Source organism: Protomyctophum parallelum (genome assembly GCF_964188405.1).
Source record: "Protomyctophum parallelum genome assembly, chromosome: 10".
Lineage (NCBI taxonomy): Eukaryota > Metazoa > Chordata > Actinopteri > Myctophiformes > Myctophidae > Protomyctophum > Protomyctophum parallelum.
The window spans coordinates 48287210-48314719 of NC_139704.1; the positions used below are offsets into that span (position 1 = coordinate 48287210).

The following is a 27510-nucleotide window of genomic DNA, read 5'->3' on the forward strand; positions in this document are numbered from 1 at the left end:
CTGAATGTAGTCTCAGACTGGGGGGACATGGGGCAGAAGTCACCCTGAATGTAGTCTCAGACTGGGGGGACATGGGGCAGAAGTCACCCTGAATGTAGTCTCAGACTGGGGGGACATGGGGCAGAAGTCACCCTGAATGTAGTCTCAGACTGGGGGGGGACATGGGGCAGAAGTCACCCTGAATGTAGTCTCAGACTGGGGGGACATGGGGCAGAAGTCACCCTGAATGTAGTCTCAGACTGGGGGGGACATGGGGCAGAAGTCACCCTGAATGTAGTCTCAGACTGGGGGGGGACATGGGGCAGAAGTCACCCTGAATGTAGTCTCAGACTGGGGGGACATGGGGCAGAAGTCACCCTGAATGTAGTCTCAGACTGGGGGGGACATGGGGCAGAAGTCACCCTGAATGTAGTCTCAGACTGGGGGGGGACATGGGGCAGAAGTCACCCTGAATGTAGTCTCAGACTGGGGGGGACATGTGACAGAAGTCACCCTGAATGTAGTCTCAGACTGGGGGGACATGGGGCAGAAGTCACCCTGAATGTAGTCACAGACTGGGGGGGACATGGGGCAGAAGTCACCCTGAATGTAGTCTCAGACTGGGGGGACATGGGGCAGAAGTCACCCTGAATGTAGTCACAGACTGGGGGGGACATGGGGCAGAAGTCACCCTGAATGTAGTCTCAGACTGGGGGGACATGGGGCAGAAGTCACCCTGAATGTAGTCTCAGACTGGGGGGGACATGGGGCAGAAGTCACCCTAAATGTAGTCTCAGACTGGGGGGACATGGGGCAGAAGTCACCCTGAATGTAGTCTCAGACTGGGGGGGACATGGGGCAGAAGTCACCCTGAATGTAGTCTCAGACTGGGGGGACATGGGGCAGAAGTCACCCTAAATGTAGTCTCAGACTGGGGGGACATGGGGCAGAAGTCACCCTAAATGTAGTCTCAGACTGGGGGGACATGGGGCAGAAGTCACCCTGAATGTAGTCTCAGACTGGGGGGGACATGGGGCAGAAGTCACCCTGAATGTAGTCTCAGACTGGGGGGACATGGGGCAGAAGTCACCCTGAATGTAGTCTCATACTGGGGGGGACATGGGGCAGAAGTCACCCTGAATGTAGTCACAGACTGGGGGGACATGGGGCAGAAGTCACCCTGAATGTAGTCTCAGACTGGGGGGGGACATGGGGCAGAAGTCACCCTGAATGTAGTCTCAGACTGGGGGGACATGGGGCAGAAGTCACCCTGAATGTAGTCACAGACTGGGGGGGACATGGGGCAGAAGTCACCCTGAATGTAGTCTCAGACTGGGGGGGGACATGGGGCAGAAGTCACCCTGAATGTAGTCTCAGACTGGGGGGACATGGGGCAGAAGTCACCCTGAATGTAGTCTCAGACTGGGGGGACATGGGGCAGAAGTCACCCTGAATGTAGTCTCAGACTGGGGGGACATGGGGCAGAAGTCACCCTGAATGTAGTCTCAGACTGGGGGGACATGGGGCAGAAGTCACCCTGAATGTAGTCTCAGACTGGGGGGGACATGGGACAGAAGTCACCCTGAATGTAGTCTCAGACTGGGGGGGGACATGGGGCAGAAGTCACCCTGAATGTAGTCTCAGACTGGGGGGGGACATTGGGCAGAAGTCACCCTGAATGTAGTCTCAGACTGGGGGGGACATGGGGCAGAAGTCACCCTGAATGTAGTCTCAGACTGGGGGGGACATGGGGCAGAAGTCACCCTGAATGTAGTCTCAGACTGGGGGGGACATGGGGCAGAAGTCACCCTGAATGTAGTCTCAGACTGGGGGGGACATGGGGCAGAAGTCACCCTGAATGTAGTCTCAGACTGGGGGGGACATGGGGCAGAAGTCACCCTGAATGTAGTCTCAGACTGGGGGGACATGGGGCAGAAGTCACCCTGAATGTAGTCTCAGACTGGGGGGGGACATGGGGCAGAAGTCACCCTGAATGTAGTCTCAGACTGGGGGGACATGGGGCAGAAGTCACCCTGAATGTAGTCTCAGACTGGGGGGACATGGGGCAGAAGTCACCCTGAATGTAGTCTCAGACTGGGGGGGACATGGGGCAGAAGTCACCCTGAATGTGTATTTAATGTCCGTCATCAGCCGTGAATCAACACCATGCAATGCAGCCAGTTATGGACATTCACACATACCAACGTTGTTGTCAGCCATTGTCCGACGTTGCGTTGGTCGCGTCTGTCCGAACTATTTACTAACCGTAAACGGCTAAATCTAACCCTAACCTCAGTCTTAACCGGCCATGGAAGTCAGTTTCACGATTTCTTCGCTGCGGTGGCAGTAATGTCCATACTGGCTTCATTGAATGGTCTTGATTAGAACATACGGGTGATTATCGTTTTATGGGTTGATAACATTTGAAGCAGGTGGAGGGACATCATGGGACTGAATAACCGTCAACGAATCCACACATATAACCGAAACCAGGACACCCCCTTGACGGTGTATAGACCACAACCCTTTTCATATCAAGGGCCATTATTTATTCTGAATTTGAGACCATTTATTTAGGTTTAATCTCTCTAGAACCAAAACTAAAGACAATTCCATGCTGTATTGACGCTGTATTGGTACCATTAGGAGAGATAACAGGCAAACAGTCAAAATAACAATTCTTCCACATTCTCTAATTGTGTAGACTTCTTGTAAATTAAGTAACTTTTGAGTGTGTACACTCAAAAGTGTGTGGACCCGGAAGTGTTTCATTTTACTCTTTCAAGAGTTAAAGACCTATAATGGTCCATTTGGTTTCCAACTCTCCATCATTTAGCTGGGGAACATCCCCTCCTGGAATCCTATAGTTTATATAGTTTCTTTTTTATATGTTGCTTAGACTGATGCTAGGTTCTTGGTTTCCCTGTTTATCCTAGTTTACTGAGGCTGTCTCTCTGCATTCTAACTGTATGTATGCGTTTACCTTGCGTTCTGTAAGTCTCTCTGGATAAAGAGCATTAATTAATCTACATGGCAGTAAACAGAGTGTACTCGGCTCTCTCTCTACTAGCAAGATAAATCCCAATACTGGCATGTCTGCCTCCATGGCAGTCATACGATGACATTTTATGGTACAATCTTTTCTTCGCATATATATAAAGGCATCTTGGATCACGTCATTCTGTGTTTCTGAAGATAAACTAATCTGCCCTGTGATTCTGTCAGGTGTGACTCTGTCTGTTACATCTGATCTCTGTCTGGAGGGGAAAATAAATCGTAACCTTTGGATAAATCAGTACTTTTTTCACCACCGGTCGATGATTCATGAGTTATAATCGCAGGGCTGATCGGTGTATTTTTGTAACACAGTTCTTATATGACGTGATCTAAGATTTCCCTACTGTGATTTCCAATAGAACTGGGACTCAAAGTGGGTGCCGCCAGCCGGGGCGCCTGACGGAGGGGAAAGGAACTGGTTGGAATAACGTGTTCCTTCCACGCGCTACGTCCAACCCGGGAAACTCCCCCCTGTCAGGTGGAAAGGAGCAACTTGGACACTCAGGCATGAAGGAAGCATGAGTTCAAGTCCGTTGCTCTCCCCTTGTCCCCCATATATGGGGACTAGGTTGGTGGAGGGTGTGTAGAGCCCAGGATCACATTAGATGATTGACACAGGGGTGAAAAATGGGTTACAAAATCGTGGGATAACAAAAAATAAAGTGGGTGCCACCGTGGCACCCTAAGGTGCCTTGACGTAGGTCATGGGGTGCCTCAGAATACTGTGATAATATTTGGAATTTATCAATGTCACTTATTGCACTTTACTTGGTATGTTCTTTTTTTATTCTACAGTAACCTGGGGACATATCTTGCCTCCTTACCCCTAAACATGGTCATTTTGTTTTTAAATATTTCAAATAGCTGATCTACAAGCTCACAACGTGTCAAAGTAGATCAGCTAGTTGAACTATTTTTAAATATTTTTCACAATAGTAAAAAAAAAGGCAAATAAGTTTAGGGATAAGGGCCCCATTTTCATCCATGCTAAACCCCTTATCCCTTTTTTTTACTATTTAGAAAAACATTTTAGAAATCTACAAGATCTACAAGCTCGACGTAGATCGGCTAGCTGAACTATTCAAAAGTGTTAGAGTAAAAAAGGCACTTTAGCACTCACGAAAATAGGGCCCCAAGTCTCTTCACCAAATCTAGCAAATCTACAAGCTCACAACACAACACGTTGTGAGCTTGTAGATGGTCTATTTTTGGTGAATGTTTGGTTTAATATAAGTGGTAAAACGGCAAGTATTTACAATCTATCCTAGAAATGGACACTGATAACCTCTCCAGTTCCTCTCCAGGGGGAATAAGTTATATATGTGCGTACCGTTCATGGCTAAATTACTTGTAGTGCTACTAGATCCTAAACTTAATTGGACTAAACAAAATTGACAATATAGTAACTAAAATGGGAAGAAGTATTGCCGTAACCAGGAAATGTTCTAGCTACATAACACTAAACACTAGGAAAGCAGTAATTCAAGCTCTAGTGTTATCACATCTTGAGTATTTGCCCAGTCATCTGGTCATCGGCTACAAAAACAGACATACATAAATTACAAATAGCTCAAAACAAAGCTGCCAGATTAGCTCTCCAGTGTTCCAACAGGACACACATTGCAGAAATGCACAGAAATCTATCATGGCTTACTGTTGAGAATAGATTACATTCACGTATTCTTACGTTTTTCAGAAATGTATTAATGGACAAAAAACCACAGTATTTCTCTGAACAGGTAGCACATGTAAGAGACGAACATAACCATATGACTAGACAAGCCAGTTCGGGTGTTTTGGTGGCACCTAAACCAAGAACAAATATTCTTAAATCTTCTATTATCTATAGAGCAGTAATAGGTTGGAATGCACTACCAAAGTGTATAACCAATACAAATACAAAATTCATCTTTAAAATCAAGTTAAAAGAACACCTTATGTAAATCATACTGCAGTAACCCTGGGAAAAGAACAATTCAAATGTATAATGTGTTGAAAGTGATTTTTTGCTATGTTTTTGTTTTTTATTTTGAGTTAGTGTTTGTAAGTATTGCCTATGTTAAATGTTTGTCTGTCGGACCCCAGGAAGACTAGCTTTTGTCAAGGCAAAAGCTAATGGGGATCCTTATAAACAATGACAATGTGCTATTTAAGTAAAAGCTTAGTTTACAGGAGGTGACCTGAGCCGAAAATGTTTTTGAACCTCTGCTCCATTAACCCGACTCCACCAGCTGGGGGCGGTATTGAGTTCCAGTAGTACAACACTCCATCTTTTAACATTTTAAATGGTTTCCTCAAAGTGCCTTTGTTATTATTTTGCCAGCTCACCATATTCCTTTGTAATGATAAATTGATGCATTAAAGCACCGTTTCCCAAACAGCGGGTCGGGACCCATTTATGGGTCGTGGACATGTTTGTATGAGTCCTTATTTTTGGTTTCCTACATTGTTTATTTCAAAACATTTATGAATAAAAAAAAATAATGAAATAAAAGTTTGTCCAAACGTCTACTTTTACTCCTCTACATTAATTTGAAAACTTTAGTTTGTAGATTGATTAAAAAACACAGTAAGTACATTAACCACATCAGCCCTATATATATTCCAGGCATTTGAAAATGGTCAATGTGAGCTTGTAGTTCGGCCATTTTCAAAATATTGTTTATACATTTTGAACTTGTGAAATGACATTATGCACAATTAAAATGTTTAACATTTACTCAGCAAACTTTTACTTACGGTAAAGTAAAATGTTACTCAAGTAAAAAGATAAATTGAGTACTTTTTCCCACTATAACTCATAATATACTATATTACTATAATATTATGGTCCCATTTCTACCTGTCTGACATAATCGATGGGGAATCCAAGCTAATCCTATGAAGACCCGACAATTCACTATGAAATAATATTAAAGAATGTGCACGTTCACGATTTTTTCAAAATGAGCAGATCTACAAGCTCATCTGTCCACAGCACAGCTTGTTTCTCAACAGCTAAAGTTTTAAATAATGGTTAAAAGCTCTAAGGTGACACAGATGGATCCTCAGGTCAAAGTGGTCTAATAGAAACCGCAGGCTTTCCATTCATAATGGAAGCCATTGTTCTAACGTTAATACAAGTCAAAACTAAACATTTTGAAATCTTATGGAAGAAAAAAATAAACTACCCAATTATGATGTCACTGGTAGACGTTTTCTTAAGTGTCCACAGCCCTCCTATGAGAGACAGACCAGTAAAGAAAAAATAAAACCATTTGAGCATTAGTAATAATAAAATAATATTATTATTATTAGAGCATTAGTGAAGTCATCCTTTGAGATCGGAGAACAAGATTCTTTTGGGGTGGAAAAAAAAGTTCCAGCTAAATCATTTTAAAAGATACAACTTTAATATACAATAATATTTAAAAAAACATTTCATACAGTTTGCGTTGTCATTCATAACAATTAAGTTACACTCAAGCACAGCGTCCACACAGAGGCCCACCAGAGGTCTCATCTGCAGCGCGTGTGAAATCAAGCAAGTCTTCATCATCTTGCAAATACAAAACGCAGCTTTCTCATTCTATACTGTACATTCGATTTGACAAAATTCTGACAAGCGTGACTTCACACAAATGAATGCCCTTTAGTTTCTGATCATCGTGGCTCGTAAAGGAAGCCTGGAGTTTTGAAACGGTGCTTTCAAAAGCCGATCACCTTCAATGTAATTTAACAGCAGCACCATGACGAAAGGAGGAAGCCATTCTTACTGAGAAACGTCAACATTAAAGCAAGCAAAGAGTTACATTCAGGTCATTTTGTCAACATACAGTAAGTAAGATGTAAAAAAAAGACTTCGAACACCTGCTTCAGAAAGATTTAAAAACAACATCCTTTACATTGAGGTAGAGAGAAACGGACAAACGGAATATTGTCATCAAGAGACTGAAGCAGACACTTTTAAATGGGCTGTTAAGTAAAAAGCCAACAGAAGAGGGCGCCAGATCCTCAAGACTCAATAGTGGAACACTAAAGCCACACAGAGTTATTACAAATCAATAAATAATGTAAAAAAAAAACACTAATGTAAAAATGAGAAACTAAATAATTTTCCGGCTACTTTCCCAAGTTGCCATCATCACATCATTGACGGAATAAATATGGACTGCAGGCGACAATAAGAGCTTACAGTACACGAGCTACGTTAACACCACAGTGACTTGAGACATAAAGATGTCACTTCTTCTCACAGAATGTTTAAAGACTAATCTAAAGTCGAAAGTCTCTAAAGGGGTTCCCGCCCAAGAATGGGCTATAAACTTGGAAGAACCAGTTCTTCCGTCATGCCCTTGTAAAAAAAAAAAGAAAAAAAAAAAAGGTTGACAGAACCCAGCGGTGGTGTCACTCAAAACTCACCGCAGAACGTCGACTGTTCAGATTTGAGCGACAGGCAGAGCAATAAGCTACTGTATTTAATTATGTACAACGATGGAGGGGGGGTGGGTGGGGGTGGGGGAGGAGTGGAAGCTTCACTGAACTAACTGGTGAAACCGGTTGGGTTGGCGAGGTGAGGCGAGGATGGCATTATGTTACCTCTGCCTGTCGGAATGTTGTTCTTAAGTTTGTCATCGAGGTGGGGAGTGTGTGTGTGTGTGTGTCACCTCCATGGAATGTTGGCAGGGTACGTACGTACGTACATCATCGACTAGTCACCGTCGGGCAAAAAAAAAAGAACCTCATGAACCTTGCTACGATTGTAGATCGGCTATTTGACAAAATTGGAAAAGCGGTCAAGACAGTTTGTGGGGATAAAATCTTTAACGGATGTAAAGTATTAAGAGCTTGGAACGCCGTAGGGTCTTGACCGTTCCTGATTAAGTAACGCCGTAGGGTCTTGACCGTTGACCTGATTAAGTAATCCATCTTGGACATGCAAGGTTTTCGCCCGGCGACAGAGACGACATAAAGTGTGTGTGTCACAATTTAAAGGACAGAGGAATGAAATGATGCGACTTCTTGACGACCGGCCAGCATCTACTAGGTCATTCAGTTGAGAAGGGAACAGGGTGAAAGGTTAAAAAGTGATAAATTCTAACTTAGATTAAGTGATTAAAGTGAATAAGTGTCAGAAAACCTTTAAATTATAATAATACGAGAAGGGTTAAAAAAACAAAAAAAAAAGCAGGGTCCGCTCGCAGTTTCCTGGTGGACACAGTCCTAAAGGAGAGGGTTTGGCGAGCTTGTTTAAGGTCTATCACATTTTTTCCCATCACGCGACACGTCGGGTACGAACCGGAAGAGGGCGTTTACTCAACCTTCACGGCCTTGCGCTCGGCCCCGTTCCCGACACCGTTCCCGACGCCATTCCCGACACCGTTCCCGACACCGCAGCGGGCGTCCTTGCGCTCAGCGCTGCCGCCCCCCCTGACGTAGGCCTGGTAGAAGAAGTGCACGAACAGCAGCAGGTAGCTGAGGTACATGAGCGTGCCCCACACCACATTGCCGCGGTGCGAGTAGCAGTCGCCGCCACCGCCGTCCATCCAGCGCCACACCAGCGTCGCCACCGTCAGCCCCATGGCCATCTGGGAGATCTGCGCGGCCGTGATGAGCGCGGCCAGCGGCTTGGGCACGCGGTAGCCCGCGGCGCGCACCGCGTAGTAGCTGTACATGAGCGCGTGCACGCAGTAGTTCATGGTCATGAACCAGCCGCCGCCCGCCACGCGGTCCTTGTAGGAGTACCAGGAGTAGACCAGCACCGTCACGTGGTGGTACCAGTGGAGGAAGATCAGCCGCTGCTTACGGAGCACGATGAACGCCGTGTCGCCTGGAGGGGGAGGAGGGGGGGGGGGGGGACAGTTAGCAGTGTTGTTTTTGGCAGCAAATCTCTATTTTAGTTTAGTCATAGTCTTTGGACTAAAACTTCATTTAGTTTGTGACATTTTAGTCACCTGGAATGTCTTAGTGTTAGTCTAGTTTTAGTAGTTTTAAATGTCATAAGATTTTAGTCGACTAAATCTACAGTTGATTTAGTCGACTAAAATGTATTTTGGTTGGGTCTTGATGCTTGATGATAATGAGTGTTTTTACACTTGCTGAAAATAGCTGATCTACAAGTTCGCAACGCAACGCGTTGTGAGCTTGTAGATCAGCTATTTTCAGCAAGTGTAAAATGACTTATACTGGATCTCTTGTCGACTAGTCCCTTCCTAACATTTCAGTCTAGTTTTTAGTTGTCGACGAAATTGTCAGTATATTTAGTCTTAGTTTTAGTCATCGTAGCTTAGTTTATTTAGTTTCCATTTGTTTTTGTCAGTGAAAATAGGTAGTTGAACGTCTTTCATCTTAGTTTTAGTCGACGAAAACACTGACAGTTAGGACCATCAAATGGGCTCTATACACGCACGCCATTTTGGAGAAGAAGAACTAGGGGCCCCTTTCCTATTTCTAGGTGTTACCAATGATACTAATGAAGGCTCCGTCTGTTCCATTCCTGGTCAAACAAGAGTCAGGGTGCTGCCATCACTGGAAACACTCCCGCTACACCAATGGGTCTCAAAGTGTCCTCGAGTGGGTTCCAAATGGCCCCGTATGGGTCCATTTGTACACTCGCACTGCAGCCTCACAATGCACACACAGCTCCAGCTTAATTAGAATACAAAATAAAGATCATTTCTTTCCCCTAATGTAATTCAAAAAAGGGAAACTTTCATATATTCTCAATTCATTGTGCATAAAGTGAAGTATTTAAACCCTTTTGTTTTAATGAAAATCAAAAAAGAATCTCAACACAATGTGCTAAACTGACCAGCCAACTGGCCTGACTTGAACCTCAGAGAATCTAGGTTGCGTTGTCAAGAGGAAGGTGTGAGACATAAAGACTGAACAATAAAAAATAATTTACAGTTGTTATCAAAGCAAACCTGGGCTTCCATAACACCTCGACAGTGCCACAGGCTGATCACCTCCATGCCACGCCCCATTGATGAAATATCTTTTTCTCAAAAAGTAGCCCAGACCAAATATGAACTGCATACATTAATATACTTTACAGATGGTCGATATTTCTTGTTTGAAAGCAATCGAATACACCCGCACACTGCATTTGCTCAGGCGATTTCTCGTTTAAAATCATTTTTTTAGTGGTCCTATACTATATATATATTATATTATAATATTCTAATTTGTTGATAGATAAATACTTCACTTTCTGCACAATGAATTGAGAATATACGAAAGTTTGACTTTTTGAATTATATTACAGAAGACAATTAACTTTTACACAATATTCTAATTCATTGAGATGGAGCTGTAGATCTGCAGTTTAACATTTAAGAAACTAATATTTTAAAAGAACAGTTTCCACCCATCAGAGACGATGTGGGGGGAAATGTGGAGAGCGTGAACTCACCCAGCTCAGGAGCTTTGCTCAGGACGAAGGCATACGCCCAGAACTTGGTGATGGGTCCGCTGTAGAAGCTCTGGTTACAGATGGACTCCCGGAAGCCACTGGTGGACAACATGTGGGACATGTATAGACCGGTCCGCACCGCCCCCACGATACTGGACAGAAAACACTCACTGTTAACTGAAACGCCCCGATGATACTGGACAGAAAACACTCACTGTTAACTGAAACGCCCCGATGATACTGGACAGAAACGCACTGCAACAACACTCACTTAGGCCCCATTCATAGTCTGGATTGTCGGTGGTGAGGTGACCACCGGAGCTGTAATAACGTGGAGGTGGTAAAAACAGAGAGAAGGGCTGGGTGGGGAGGAGAGCGGTATAGTTTGCTCTTCACCGCGGCTCCATGACGTCATGTTGCAGTTGCGGTGGTCACCTCACAACCGATAAAGACTACAGTATGAATAACGCTTTACTGAACCACACCGATTATACTGGACATAAAACACAATGCAACACTAAAGTAGCAGATCTACAAGCTTGCAACTTTGTGAAGATCGAGAGGAGTAGGGTGGAAAATATATACAAACCAAATATACAAGTATGAGGGCGACTGACAACTATACCAATCTTGAACAAATGTCCTCATTCTCGGGTTCAACTCGAGTCGCCTGCCCTGAAGTTCCAACCTGTCATCACATTGCAATTATATCCACCTCTACCTTTCATTCAACGTGTTAACTAAGGTTAACTCAGGCATCCAACTATATGTTTGTTCATTGCACTTTGTGCACGGTTAATTAGAGATGTGTCTGCAGCACGTTGACAGCAGGCAGAAACCAAGCAAAACAATGCAGGGTGTGACTGAAGAGAGCTGCTCTTATCTATCACGAGTTGTTGTGTGCGATACTCAAGGTTGTATTATTTATATGACTGCAATAACTAACAATAATAACTGTAACAATCAACATGAGGAAGTCTAATCATTCTGGATTCTTATTTTTCCCACTTCAATGCGTTTCAGCCCAAGGACCGACGCCCTAGCTGAGACAGATGAAGCAGGGACCCCCTAGCTGAGAGAGAGATGAAGCAGGGACCCCCTAGCTGAGACAGATGAAGCAGGGACCCCCTAGCTGAGAGAGAGATGAAGCAGGGACCCCCTAGCTGAGAGAGAGATGAAGCAGGGACCCCCTAGCTGAGAGAGATGAAGCAGGGACCCCCTAGCTGAGAGAGATGAAGCAGGGACCCCCTAGCTGAGAGAGAGATGAAGCAGGGACCCCCTAGCTGAGAGAGAGATGAAGCAGGGACCCCCTAGCTGAGAGAGAGATGAAGCAGGGACCCCTTAGCTGAGAGAGAGATGAAGCAGGGACCCCTTAGCTGAGAGAGAGATGAAGCAGGGACCCCTTAGCTGAGAGAGAGATGAAGCAGGGACCCCTTAGCTGAGAGAGAGATGAAGCAGGGACCCCTTAGCTGAGAGAGAGATGAAGCAGGGACCCCTTAGCTGAGAGAGAGATGAAGCAGGGACCCCTTAGCTGAGAGAGAGATGAAGCAGGGACCCCTTAGCTGAGAGAGAGATGAAGCAGGGACCCCCTAGCTGAGAGAGATGAAGCAGGGACCCCTTAGCTGAGAGAGAGATGAAGCAGGGACCCCTTAGCTGAGAGAGAGATGAAGCAGGGACCCCCTAGCTGAGAGATGAAGCAGGGACCCCCTAGCTGAGAGAGATGAAGCAGGGACCCCCTAGCTGAGAGAGATGAAGCAGGGACCCCTTAGCTGAGGACTAGGAGGCCGACTAGGAGGCCGTTCGTCCACCAATATTTGTACAAGCAAACATTACGACATGCACACGTTCTATAAAAGCTCAACATTATCCATAGTGTGAGATGATTCATGTGTATAGTGGAATGAACAGGAAAGACAATTTAGTAAGTGCTTCAATATGATTCAATTGAGAGGGGGTGTGTGTGTGTGTGTGTAGGCTACTGTACATGCATGTGTGTGCACACATACACGCACATTAATCCTAATCCATAGCTAGAACCAGCTGAAGTTACTGTATGTCGGCCGGAACGACTGCTCACTCCCGCCCGGGGTGCATGTTGTCTGAACTATTTCATATGAGTTTTCCTCCTCAGTGTCTTAAACGTGCTTCAGCCCACCAGGTATTTTCTTACATTTAACCACTTAAAACCCTCAATACTTTGACACCACACACATATGGTGTAGGGAAAAGGGTAGACATGTATAGACATGAATAATGTCCAACTATGGATACGATTATGTACGGATCTACGAAACATGAGCGCATCAATCTAAATGTTTTTCTTGTACAAACTGCTGACATAATCACAGGCAGACTCCATCATGGCAACCTAACAATGCATGATGCAATCGCAGTACGGCACACCTGTTCTTTTTGGAGCCTGCCAACATAAATCAAATCCTGTAATTGTCAGAGCGAGGCTGAGGGGACAGTTTACATGCTGTAAATACAATGACTGACTTCATTGTTTTTTGGCAAAGCAAATGAATAAACCTTCACAACATGATGAAATCTAAGTGTGTCCATTCAACTCCAATATCAAACTTTTAACAAGCTAAAACAGCCGATCTTACAAGATCAAAACTCATCACATTGTGAGCTTTTAGACTAGATCTGCAGTTTACAATTTTCTTAAAATTCAACATGGAATATATTATGGCGATTATGCAAAAAAACGATTGAGATTTTCTCAAATACTTGCGATTAGACAATTGCGTATTATAATAATTAACCCTAACCCTAACAAGTGAAATGCTTCCACATAAGGAAACCAGAAAAACCTATATAGTCACTTCATGCCGCTCTGCAAGCTTTGTAAATGTGCCATTTTTGAACATTTAAAAACACTAAAGATCCTTTGTGTCTTTGTGGGTGCCTTGTAGTTCACAGAGTACTACAACTCCCATGAGCCATCATTCTCAATTGAAATGTTTGACACAGGTGTGAACATTCTTTCAGTCAAGTGATGAACATATGTCCCATGTCCTAGGTCACGGTTTGATTATGCCTGAAGGTCAGTAGACTGTAAGCATGCAATAAATCTATTGATTGCACAGATTTAGAACACATTTAGAGCACAAAAATAATAGTTAATAAAACTCACCTGAAGACGGCGAGACTGAAAGACCAGAGGATCAGGGGCTTCCGGAGGTTTAATTTGGGTCTCTCTCTCATGAAGTGTCGTCCCCCGAAAACCAGCATCACATACAGCCCGCAGAACACGAACGACTGTCTCCTGGAAAACAGAACCAAACAGCATCACATACAGCCCACAGAACACACACGACTGTCTCCTGGAAAACAGAACCAAACAGCATCACATACAGCCCACAGAACCAAACAGCATCACATACAGCCCACAGAACACCAACGACTGTCTCCTGGAAAACAGAACCAAACAGCATCACATACAGCCCACAGAACCAAACAGCATCACATACAGCCCACAGAACACCAACGACTGTCTCCTGGAAAACAGAACCAAACAGCATCACATACAGCCCACAGAACACCAACGACTGTCTCCTGGAAAACAGAACCAAACAGCATCACATACAGCCCACAGAACACCAACAACTGTCTCCTGGAAAACAGAACCAAACAGCATCACATACAGCCCACAGAACACCAACAACTGTCTCCTGGAAAACAGAACCAAACAGCATCACATACAGCCCACAGAACACCAACAACTGTCTCCTGGAAAACAGAACCAAACAGCATCACTTACAGCCCACAGAACACCAACGACTGTCCTGGAAAACGAATAAAACACAAGCTTTATGACTACCAGCAGTAGCACCACCACAGCCCACAGAACCAGCGCTGCCCGTCACGATAATTACTTGGATTAATGGTCACTCACATAATTGCAATTATGTCCTTGTCGCTTAACATCCATTCATAATGTTTTTGTATCTAGCCCTAGTGGTTCTCAAATTGTATGCATTTTTTTTATATATATATATATATATATATATATATGTACGAATGGAACCAAATGGACCTGTAAGGGTACAGTAAAGGCCATTTTTTAAACTAGCTCCTCACAACTCACCCTACACACTTCCACTCGGTTTGAGCATAGATATATAAATAAGAGACGCAATGCAAGTGGCTGGGAGGGGAATTCCAGTTCTATTATTATATATCTATGCTCAAAGCAAGTGGAAGTGTGTAGGGCGAGTGGCGAGGAGCTAGTTTAAAAAAGGGGGTCAGGGTACATTTGTACACTCCCAGAGTCAGACCTGTAAGGGTCCATTTGTACACTCTCAGAGTTAGACCTGTAAGGGTCCATTTGTACACTCTCAGAGTTAGACCTGTAAGGGTCCATTTGGACACTCCCAGAGTCACAGACCTGTAAGGGTCCATTTGTACACTCCCAGAGTCAGACCTGTAAGGGTCCATTTGGACACTCCCAGAGTCACAGACCTGTAAGGGTCCATTTGTACACTCCCAGAGTCAGACCTGTAAGGGTCCATTTGTACACTCCCAGAGTCACAGACCTGTAAGGGTCCATTTGTACACTCTCAGAGTTAGACCTGTAAGGGTCCATTTGTACACTCAGAGTTACACCTGTAAGGGTCCATTTGTACACTCCCAGAGTCAGACCTGTAAGGGTCCATTTGTACACTCTCAGAGTTAGACCTGTAAGGGTCCATTTGTACACTCTCAGAGTTAGACCTGTAAGGGTCCATTTGTACACTCCCAGAGTCAGACCTGTAAGGGTCCATTTGTACACTCCCAGAGTCACAGACCTGTAAGGGTCCATTTGTACACTCCCAGAGTCACAGACCTGTAAGGGTCCATTTGTACACTCCCAGAGTCACAGACCTGTAAGGGTCCATTTGTACACTCCCAGAGTCAGACCTGTAAGGGTCCATTTGGAACCCCCTCAAGGAAGCCGAGGGCCCCAGGTGGAGAACCAGTGGATGGGTAACGACCCATACACAGGTTGTGGGTATCAGAATGGATATATTAGGAAACAGAAACACTGCTATAGTACATCTGTACTTTAAGAAAAAGGCTCAGGCCCTCCATAGGGCGATTAAATTGTGTTCTCTTTGCATTGAACGTTACTTTGAATTGGGCTTCCTAATCACAAATAGCACAGGGAGGGCAGACATGGCACAATAACTGCTGGAAATAATTGACACATTTAACTTTCTTTTTTCTAAAAGTACAAAATGGCAGAAATAGTTTTTCGATAAGCTAAGCAAAGCAAACGTACCATGTTTACCCAGGGTAACTGGACTAAGCTCAATAACTTGTTTACAGCCAGGCCCTGCTCATAGAACATTTCATGGTAGGGGTTCAATGCCTTGCTCAAGGGCACTTCAGCGGTGGTAATTTTAACATGCCGGTCCGGGGAAATATGAACTAGCGACCTTCCGATATATCAAGACCGCTCCGCAAACCGTTCGGCCACCGCTGCAGCTCACAACTCGTCATGAAAAGCTTGTAGATAAACCATTTCTGCCATTTTTGAAAATGTTTGGACATTTTCCAACATGGAAATGATTGACGATTGTGAGATTATGTAACAATTGAGAACAGCAGCACCTTCTTCTCCAATGTTGTACGGAGCATAAAAGAATAGCAGCACATTCTTCTCCAGTGTTGTACGGACTCGGAGCGTAAAATAAATGCTATGGATTAAAACATGGCGAGCTCATGCGTTCCACTGACTCATCATATACAGGATAGGTAGAATGCACTCAGTCAGTGGTTCAAGGTTGGGGTCCTGGGGGTGGATTACTTCTTAACCCATTAAAGGAGAATTCCATACTAGAAGGCTTTCTTACCTTTATTTGTAGTCGTTAAGACTCCCCACCAAAGAGGTCCAGGTGTTTTTTTTGTGCAAAAGCTCATTATTGGCCATTTCCCCTAATATAAGCCCTCAATGAATTGCATTGAATGGGACATTGGGGTGCTAATTGACTTATTTCTTATCGCTCAAAAAACATTTGCGTGTGTGTGTGTGTATATATATATATATCCTCTCTTCATAATGTAAATAGTATCCCAAGCGGCACACTTTACTACTTATTTTGATGGAAATAAGTGAATTAGCACAAAAACCTTGTGCTAATTCAAGGTTTGTGGTAGGGGAAATGGCCAATAAAGCACTTTTGCACAAAATAACACCTGGACCTCTTTGGTGGGGACGTAACAACTACAAATAACACCTGGACCTCTTTGGTGGGGACGTAACAACTACAAATAACACCTGGACCTCTTTGGTGGGGACGTAACAACTACAAATAAGGTAAGAAAGCCTTCTAGTATGGAATTCTCCTTTAAGTCAAGACCCGAGGACCCGATTCTGCTAAATGTCTTCTGAAAATAATATGTCTCCCAAATGATTGTAAATAAAAGTGTCCAGAGCGACCCAGGTGTTTGGGAAGCCTATAGTGTGCTATGAGGATGCAACATGTGAGGATGAAAGCAGCATTGTTGCCTATATACAGAAACGGATCCCATCATAGAGGCTCTTGTAATTATTTTAGACCATTTTCCAAATGTAGGCCTAATATTTTAACATTTTGGACAGTTTCCCCCCATCACGGCGACTCCTCTTCCTCAGCCCAGACTCATCGAATCAATTGAAGGGCAGAGAAAATATATATTAAAATAAAAAATTAAAGAAATAATTAATTCCTCACCCTAACCAGTTGGCCTAGTCTGAGAGTGTAACAAATGGAACCAAATGGACCAAATGACTCACCCATGGCTTGCATACACGCTATAATAACATTAGTTTCACTGAGTGACTCACTCACCATGCAGTTTATTTGCACATTCCAGAGCCGAAATTAACGGATCGGTCATTCTGAGTGTGTAACAAACTAAACGGAACCAAATGAACCCGTGAATAAATAAATTATAATGGTTATTATAGTTTCACTGAGTGAACTCACCAGCATGGCTAGCCCTGAAACATGACTGTCAGTCATGACGCAAACCGCAGCCTGTTTTACGCAATCGCTACATTTACAGTCCAAACATGTATATAAACATTCCGATTTCAAATATAAAGTACTCGACACATGTGCCACGGGTGTTAGACATTTGCTGGCACGGCGATTAGCATATCTGCATCCCGCGTTGTTTAATACAAAGCACTTTTATCCGAGCGCCCCGGCTACTTTTCTCAAACGGGGTTCGTTTGGGAAATACGCAGTTGCACACCGGGAGCGCACTCGCCTATTATAGTCTGTATTGGCAAAGTTGGCAGTGCGGTCAGCGTGCCTATATCGAACACACCACAAAGTGCCCGTAGTTGAGAAAGCCAATGGCAAAAAAAACTGCTCGGATAAAAATGCTTTTTATTAAACAACGCGGGATGCAGCAGTGCTAATCGCTGTACCAGCACTTTTCTAACACCCGTGACCCGTGGCACATGTGGCGAGTACTTTATATTTGAAATCGGAATGTTTATATAAACGTTTGGACTGTAAATGTAGCGATCGCGTAAAACCGGAGGCAGTTGCGCCATGCATGGCCTGCATCGCATCCACTCCACCGCTCCTCTCTCTAACCAAACGCATTATGGACTCATAATATAGATATATATTATAGTTTAAGTTTATTATGGTTTAGACAGACTCACCAGTTTGCCTGCATCCACTCCACAGCTCCTCTCTAACCAAACGCATTATGGACTCATAATATAGATAATATATATATTATAGTTTAAGTTTATTATAGTTTAGACAGACTCACCAGTTTGCCTGCATCCACTCCACCGCTCCTCTCTCTAACCAAACGCATTATGGACTCATAATATAGATATATAATTATAGTTTAAGTTTATTATGGTTTAGACAGACTCACCAGTTTGCCTGCATCCACTCCACCGCTCCTCTCTCGTCGAAGCGTCGCTCGAAGCTGAACTCGGACAGAGACAGCGGGAGGTCCAAAGTCTCATTCATCATTTAAAAACAATAAGAATATAACTATAATAAAATAAAATAAACTCCACAAACACACACACAGTCAGCGGTTCTGTAAAAAAAAAAACTATTAAGAAACGACGCTTGCAGCGGACAGAAGGTGTGTGTGTGTTTGTTTGTTTGTCTGTCTGTCTGTCTCTCTCTGTGTGTGTGCTTTTCTGCACACCTGTTATCTCACACACATCAAATCCTATTAGCCCGGAGGGGGCGTGGCCACGCCTTCCTCCACACTGATTGGAGGACCTCACCTCTAGCCCCACCCCAGCAGTGACGCAGTAGGCCTACTGACTGAGATGATGATGATGATGATGATGATGATGATGATGATGATGATGATGATGATGATGATTAATGATGATATATATATTTCATGGTCTTAATAACAGCAGAGGCATTACATTATAAACCATATCTTTAGCAGCCGTGTCAAAAGGAACAATGCATAAGGCATTAGTTCAATTTTCATGTCAAGGACCCCCAAATTAACATGTAGCCTATATGGACCCCCAAATGAACATGGACCCCCAAATGAACATGTGTATGGACCCCCAAATGAACATGGACCCCCAAATGAACATGTGTATGGACCCCCAAATGAACATGGACCCCCAAATGAACATGTGTATGGACCCCCAAATGAACATGGACCCCCAAATGAACATGTGTATGGACCCCCAAATGAACATGTGCACAATATGTAATATAATAACACTGTAAGCTGTTTACCTATAATGTGCTGTTTTCACTGTTGCTACACTTAAAAATATAAAATAAGTGTGAACCCATAGTTATGTAGGCTACCGGTAGGTTTTTGGCAAAAAAGAAATATGTAGGTCTATGATTTTATTTGTATTCATTTTTTTATCGCACAGCCCCAGAGAGTTAAAAAAAAAGAAAGAAAAAGTGTTAAATGTAATCAAATCAAACTTTATTTGTATAGCACCTTTACAACAGCCAAAGCTGACCAAAGTGCTGAACAGAGTATAAAAACAAGACAGTAGAGCATAGCAATATAAAATAACAATGAAAAGGGACAATAAAATATAAAACAGAGCATAAATAGCACAGCTGCAGGACATCAATATACAGGTAAATCAGGGCAGTCAGGCTGCTGAACAGCTGACCTTGAACTGTATTGCACTGTTTTGTCACTTCACTTGCACTTTTTCTCCTTTTCTTGCACTATAGATGTTCGTTTATGTCCTGTGTATGTAAGACTGAGAGAGTGCTCTGAGCAAAATATATATATATATATATATTTTTATAATATTTGTTTTATTTGGAAAGAGCAGTACATTACAGATAACATTTTCACATATGACACACGAGCAATTCCCAAGACTTTTTCTTTTTTTTTCCCACCCCTCTTCCCTCCCTCATCCCCCCTCCCTCCATGTGGCTCCATCTCCAATGTCTCTGTATAGTCCTTTTTCATATGACATCAAGTCCACACAACCCATTCTGACCTGAGATCAGATTCATACGAGGTTTCCACTGGACACACACTGGTCTGATTGACCCATTCTGACCTGAGATCAGATTAAAAAAATGTCAGTCGTTCTTCGATTTTTCAAAAATAGCAGAACTACAAGCTCATATCGCGCCACTCGGTGGCGCGATATGAGCTTGTAGATCTGCTATTTTTCAATAGCTAAAGCACGACATGATGCTAACACCAAAATGGGTGCCCGGTCACTGGTCAGAATGGGTTAAACAGGGACAAACAGGGCAATATCACTTCGGATTGTAACATTTCAGGAGGACAAAAAGAAAAGAGTGGGCAGAAAAAGACAGACAAAAAAAACAACAACAAACCGACAAAAAAAAACAACGAAAGCATATACACTATTGCTGAGGGGGACAAAAAACAATACAGCTTTGGTCTTGGACCATGAGAGAAGGAGAGGTGTCTTAAACATTTACTACAATCGTAAAGCAGGCAAAGGACCAGTGAGTCCGCTCTCAGAGGATGCAATGTGCACTATCCAGTTGTATGTTCATTTTTCCATTTTGAAAATATCCAGGACTATTCCATGCCAATCGTCCGCAAAATAATTTTCATTGTATTCATACTCTGTATCTATACACATGACAAATAAACCTGAACCTGAACCAGTTAAAGGCTTGGGAGAACAGATGTGTTTTGAGGAGGGATTTAAAAGCCCCAATTGACTCTGTAATGGTATAGGCTAATTCCTTTAGACCTTTTAGAATGGACAGGTTCCTTTTGGGGCCTTTTGGGGTCATGATCCAATTTGCAGGTGGATTTGCGTCCAAAACGGTCTCAATTGTGAGCTTTGGCTTGAGAGAACTCATGGCTTTTGCAACCTGTGATGTTGTGAGCTTGTAGATTAGCTGTTTTCACCAGAGCGTGCGCTGTAGCCACTTCACGCTGTGTGTGTGTGGCTTATGTTCAAGACAGTTATATCTCGTGTTGTGTTTATAGCTAACTGAAAAGTGAAAACGGCCACGCGATGACGCACGCGCACACATACGAACGTGCGCACTCACAGCTTAAGTAGTTTACACACACACATGCTCACAGCGAAAGTAGTCTGCACACACACACACACACAACCTCCGTTGGCTGGGGGCGGTGTGAAAAAGGGTATAGGTGCGTGGAAGAATGCGCTAGGGTCCTTGAGGCTGTTCTTCGTGGCATGTTGTTTGTTGTATGTAGTAATTGTGTCGATGCGTAAGGGGGTTGGAAATATCCCGATCGCTCGGCCGCTGTCTATTGCGAGCAAAATTGACAGCGGGCGAAACAACTGAAGTTAGGCGGAAAACTCGCGAGCAAAATTGACAGCAGGCGAAACAACTGAAGTTACGCGGAAAACTGTGTCCCAGTATTAATCAGTGACCGTCCCAAAATGCAATTCACTGGTGACACGTGATTTCTGGGGAGAGGAGTTTTGCCGCCCTGTGGCTGCGGGGGGTACTGCACCCGGGTGCGTTTTTTATTCACTAATAAATTAATTAATAATCATTAATGTGTCAAATCGAAAAAAGGGCTCCGCCACGCCCTCCATATTCATATGGTCAATGCCTGTGTGAAAAGTGGGAGCGATTGGTGCAGGCAATGAGGAGATAATGAGGAGATAAAATGCGGTCGGACACACACACACACACACACTCACAGTCACACACACTCAGACATTCGGTGAATTATAGTTTGATTAAATGACCGTGGCGTGGGTCATGAAGACCTATAGGCCTTCCCCATCCTCCCCCAAAACCCCACCCCCACCCCCGAAAGACTCCAGTTGGGACCCAATCCAGCCAGTCCGACCGCACCCCAAAACTGGGGTGTGTATGCATGTACCCAATATACCCCCCCCCCCCCCGAAACCACTGATGCACTGAACAGTCATCATGGCTCCCACCCTACACCTCACCTCGGCTCTCAGACCTCCCCCCGCTCCCTCCACCCTCCCGGAGGTCCCCAAGACCATGTGGTTCCCAAACCTTTTAGCTCAAGAGCCCCAAAAAATAGATTAGACGTTTGTTTGTTTGCCCGGGACCCAAACTAGTGAAAATAGCTGATCTACAAGCTCACAACACGTCAATTCCAAGTGCTTGTCAACTTGGTCGACACTGTTGGTATATAGCTGGAGAAGGGTCTTTTTAATTGAATGTTCTATTTGTCTTTTGTACACTGATTTTATGACTGTCTCTGTTGCTGAATGTTATTATACAAATATACAGTGAGTGAGATACCATACCTATACTGTTTTTGGTGTTGGTGTTGAACAGACCTGTGAAGATGAATAATAAAGATTATTATTATTACTGTATTATTTATTTGGATCGCAATGGAATTAAGTCCCCGGACTTTTTGTGCGATCAGATTTCAGATTTTTCCAGATTTATTGCTGATCCTGATAATTCAACTGTACTGCACGTGCAACTTTAGGTGAATTGTATTAATTATAATTGTATCAAATAAATCAAATCAAACTTCCATAACAGAAGAGTTTATGTGCATCAGTGCACATGTGAGTGAAGTGAAATGCAACACATTTTGATGGCATAGGATGGCTCCGGGTCAAGCAGTTGAAAATGGGGCTGACTTTCAAAATTGTTTTATTCAGCCCTGCCCTCTAAATGGTAAATGGTGCATTTATATAGCACCTTTATCCAAGGCGCTTTACATAGATTGTGCATTACATTCACCCATTCACTCACACATTCATACACCGATTGCGGCGGAAGCCATGCAAGGTACCAACCAGCACATCGGGAGCAATTTGGGGTTCAGAGTCTTGCCCAAGGACACTTCGACATGTAGACAGGAGGAGGAGGAGCCGGGATTCGAACCGCCGACCCATGGATCATTGGACGACCTGCTCTACCTCCTGAGCCACAGTCGTCCCCTCTGTGCCCTCGGTCCCCGTTTACTTAACCCATTACCTCACAAAGGTGAGCAACTCCAGCCACAGCCACAACACTAGAGGGAGTATGAATAATGATCTGGTGCCGATTATTATAGAACAAATGTGGGTAAATCCACTTTCCACAGCACTGCCACTCAGGAGTGGAATGCCCCGCCCCCTTCCCTCAAAACAAACACATCACTGGCTTCCTTTAAAACCGGGCTGACTGGGCACCCATTTTGGTGTCAGCATCATGTTATGCTTTAGCTATTTAAAAATAGCAGATCTACAAGCTCATATCGCGCCACCTGAGTGGCGCGATACGAGCTTGTAGGTCTGCTATTTTTTGAAAAATCGAAGAACGACTGACATTTTTAGAATCTGATCTCAGGTCAGAATGGGTTCATCAGACCAGTGTGTGTCCAGTGGAAAACCTCGTATGAATCTGATCTCAGGTCAGAATGGGTTAAAACCGGTCTGAAAAATCACCTATCAATGTCAGAGGGTCAAAAGGAGAGAAGATGACTGCCCAACCTCCCCATACCCCCACCCCCCCCCCCTCCGAGTTATTTATTTGTATTTTGGTACTTACACCTGTAAATATTTTTCATGTTTTTTGAGGTATCTCGATTACTGTCGTCATTGTGTTGTGAATGAATGCATTGGGACCCGAATGGAAACAAGACCGCAAGGTCTTGTTTCGGTGCTCGATCCTTTTGGATAAATGTGCTTTGACTGTACCATGTACTGTTTTGCATTTGTTATTGTCTAATAAAATAATCAATCAATCAATCAAACTCTTCCACTCCTTTCTTTTACCTGTGCTATGTACCGTACCGCTGTCAACCATTTGTCAACCATTTGTCACTGTTCCTGGTGAACTAAATGTCACCCAAAGCAACTCTCTGCTTTCTTAGAATCCATTCACATGCTCGTCATACTGCATCATGACATAGTAAGTATGTAAGCATGAGGCCCATAGCCATAGGGCAGGATCAGCCCTATGGCTGTTTCCTGTCTCCTGTTTCTGTAGCGTGAGGCAGCTTGATGTACAAGTACACCCCCTGGACATGACGCTAGTATGTCGCAGGGACTTACGCCCCAATCCAACCCTTGATGCTGAGTGTCAAGCAGGGAGGCACAGTCTTTGGTATATGACCTGGCCGGGGATCGAACCCCGACCTCCCAGTATCAGGGCGGACACTCTAACCACAAGGCCACTGAGCTGGTCGCATCATGACATTTTCACGATTTTTCTAAAATAGCAGACCTACAAGCTCATAGCGTGCGCGCCTGTAGATCTGATTTTTCAATAGCTAAAGAATAACATAATGCTTAGTTAAAACGTAGAGCATAACAATTTATTGCATCGTGAAATGGTCACACTAGAACTTCAAAATGCTCAATCGTGATTGAAAAGGTCAAAAGGTCAAAATGCATTGTGTCATCATGGTCACCGATGCCGCTCAATCATAATTAAAAGCTAGAATGTCAACATGCAAACAAACAGGAAATAGAGGGTATATGTGTGACATTATCATGACCATCGTACCCGGAAGATATGCGGAAAGTAACACCTACTTAAGTGGCAAAAAAACCCACTTTCTGTTTCTGGCCTTGCCAGCCAGCCCCATCAATCCAAACAGAAAGGTCCGATTGGGAATAGAAGGCTGACGTCCCGGCGCCATTGTGATTGTGATGGCCTACAAGCCCAGTAAACAAGCCCATTAACCCATTCTGACCTGAGATCAGATTCAAAAAATGTCTTCTACATCCCGACAGTTTTCTGAAAAAGCTATGTTTCTATGTCAGTCGTTCTTCGTTTTTCAAAAATAGCAGACCTGAGCTTGTAGATCGGCTATTTTTCAATAGCTAAAGCATAACATGACACCAAAAGGGGTTAAACAAGCTCCCATTAAACAACGTTAAACTCCCTTTGCCACTCGACTTGCCATGCATTCACTTCATGCGTGTGCATTGTGCGCATATGTAACGGGGCCAAGAAGGATAGTGCTGGTTCCAACTGGTGTTACACATTTGTTTTTTATTGTTGTTGCTTTTTATCATCCCATAACATAATCCCACAGCATGTGCATTCCCAGTATAACCATCTCACCTGCAAAATAGATATTAAATGCTCAGTATCACACACTGCATTATGCTCACAGCAGCATGTGTTGCATCATATGAACAAACTCTCATGGGATCACGTGAGAGTTCAGTCCACACACCTCACACACTCTGTTCCCCTGGTGATACTTCGCCACCTATTGGTGATATACTGGTACTGTTTTAAACACTGCACTGCAATAATGAATCCAACACAAAAAATACCTTTTCCATCACAAATAAAATAGAAAACCTTCACACCCACAACATGTATGACAAAGTAAAACTTTTAAATTGTCAGCAACTATATGGTTGCGCCACACTCTCCCCCTCAAACTTAAATGTCTCTGGACATTTTTAAAGATTAAGGCATCTCTATTCAGTTTCACACATTTGACTTTTCCCTCTGAAACACCATATGGTGTTGATCTAGACCTGGTATATGACATGGAAATCTACATATTCTGTACTTCAGACAGTAATGTCCATAAGTCACTCCTTGTACCTTGTAATCAGACCACATTTATACATCATACAGTTTAAATTTCAGTAAACTCATTATCTTTTCAGACAACTATCCCAATGTAACAGAACTCCAATTCCGGCCACTCAATTCTTGTAGTCTGTCACCATTATTTTTAGTTTACAGGATCAGTCCATCATGTTTCTCAGGTAATATCTTTACCTTTCAGTATTCTCAGTAGTACAATAATAATCAATCAGTGTCTCTGTCACCGTCTCTGAATATGTGTACTTTTCCTTTGTGTCTCTTCTAGAGTCTCTTTATCAACTGTCACTTAAAGTGTCTATGTTGTTACCTCAATACCTGCCATGGCCCAAGGTCGCCACAGTCTCTCGCAGGCTGCAGGCATACTCACATGCAGGTCATCAACTCTAACCTCGACCATCGATGGCTCACCCAGGGTCCCGTAGGTCAGCATTCTCGGGCGACGGCGCTCCCTCTGGGGGTGGGCACTCACGGGTGGTGATGCAGGCTCATCTTCCTCCGACGTCGGCTGCTCTGATGATTCTGGCATACCATCTCCAGGCTCTGAAGCGTTGTCCTCTCCGTCATCTGCTGCATCTCCAGGCTCTGAAGCGTTGTCAAAGATGTCCTCTTCTACGTCCTGTGATGCTGGCTCTTCCTCACGATATTCCATCTCTGGCACGAAGGACTCTGCCTCAGGGTTTAGCTTTTCAGTTCTTTGCCTCTGTTGCTGGTGATTAGGGAAACGGAATACAAGCTCACCATCATCACTGCTTTCACTGTCACAGCATTCAATTTGTTTATCAGTCTTCTGTCCTCTTTTTCTCCTCTGTGTGGGGTTGACTCTCTCCTGTTCTGTATCTTTTTCCGGGTGGCTTAGAGGTAAGCTGTCACATGGAAGTAGGAGGTTTCTGTGCAACACTCGACCTTTACCACCTCCTTCGGGTACCACCTCATAAACAGGGCTGTCACTGCTCCTTCTCTTCACCACCACATGGACTCTGTTTTCCCAATAGGAACGTAACTTGCCCGGACCTCCTCTTTCTGACAGATTACGGACAAGCACTCGTCCACCGGGTTGAAGGTCAGCTCCATGGACTCTTTTGTCATAGCCAGTTTTACCCCGGGCAGCTTCCTTGGCAGCTGTTTTGGAGGCGATCTCATATGCTTGTCTCATTCTGCTTTGCCAGTTTTCAACATACTCTACATAGCTCTCTTGTCCTTCTGCGGGTTGTATGTTGAAAAGCAGGTCTATTGGCAGGCGGGGAGAACGGCCATACAAGAGGTAATAGGGGGAAAAACCAGTGGCCTCGCTGCGTGTACAGTTGTATGCGTGTATCATCTTGGCCAATGATCCTTTCCAGTCTGCTTTTTCTGTTTCTGTGAGTGTTCGGAGCATTGACAGTAATGTCCTGTTAAAACGCTCTACCTGCCCGTTGCCTTGTGGGTGATAACAGGTAGTATGAGAGCCTTTTACACTACAGCATTTCTGCAGCTGGTCCATCAGTCGATTCTGGAACTCGCCTCCCATGTCATGGTGAATTCTCTCCGCAAATCCATAATGAAGGGCAAAGTCATTAAATAACTTGTCAACGACAGTCTTTGCACATTTGTTCTTAGTGGCATAGGCCTGTGCGAAACGGGTGTAATGATCCATTACTACTAGAATGTACTGGTACCCTTGTTTGCACGTCTCTAAGTGTAGGAAGTCGACAGACACTAATTCAAATGGGCGTGTGGACACAATGGGCACGAGAGGGGCTCTGGTTGTTTTTTGGGGTCGTTTTGTCTTCAGACACTCACAGACTTGGGTGACGAAGTGGTCTATGTCACTCTGCATACGGGCCCAATAAAACCGGTCTCTGATCAGGTTGTGTGTTCTGTCCACTCCAGGATGTCCCATCTCACGGTGAAGCTCCTGAAACACAGTGGGGTGATGTTCTCTGGGCAGGACAAGCTGACATTTGTCACCAGCTTTCCTATATAGAACACCATTGTCATCAATATACAGTTTAGTCCACTGCCTCATTAAAGCTCTTACATCAGCTGACTCAGTTTTGAGTACCTTGTTGGGAGGTTGCTGGTTGTTACTTTTGTAATGGAGGACTCGACCAATGA

The 27510-nt window shown here is 43.9% G+C and overlaps 1 protein-coding gene across 2 annotated transcripts; it reads right to left on the minus strand.

The window, feature by feature from the left end:
• Positions 1-7781: 7781 nt before the first annotated feature.
• On the minus strand, positions 7782-18579 carry LOC310866178 (very long chain fatty acid elongase 6-like). Of its 2 annotated transcripts, none has more exons than XM_083775623.1 (4): positions 18305-18579; positions 13572-13703; positions 10430-10581; positions 7782-8845 (listed from the first exon to the last, which is right to left on the minus strand). In XM_083775623.1, exons 1-4 carry the CDS (start codon positions 18403-18405, stop codon positions 8328-8330), a joined length of 903 nt encoding a protein of 300 aa, XP_083631749.1. In that variant the 5' UTR covers positions 18406-18579; the 3' UTR covers positions 7782-8327. The 2 variants fall into 2 exon arrangements, with proteins under 2 accessions (XP_083631749.1, XP_083631750.1); XM_083775624.1 differs by lacking the exon at positions 18305-18579 and adding an exon at positions 18081-18097.
• Between the last annotated feature and the right edge of the window lie 8931 nt (positions 18580-27510).

Bases quoted from the DNA above. Each gene is read 5' to 3' on its own strand.
- LOC310866178 (XM_083775623.1), bottom strand. From the start codon at position 18,405: ATGATGAATGAGACTTTGGACCTCCCGCTGTCTCTGTCCGAGTTCAGC. The intron at 13,704-18,304 runs GTGAGTCTGTCT...TCTGTTTTCCAG, and splicing joins GAGTGGATGCAGGCAAACTG to GAGACAGTCGTTCGTGTTCT. The intron at 10,582-13,571 runs GTGAGTTTTATT...TTTTCTGTCCAG, and splicing joins TTCAGTCTCGCCGTCTTCAG to TATCGTGGGGGCGGTGCGGA.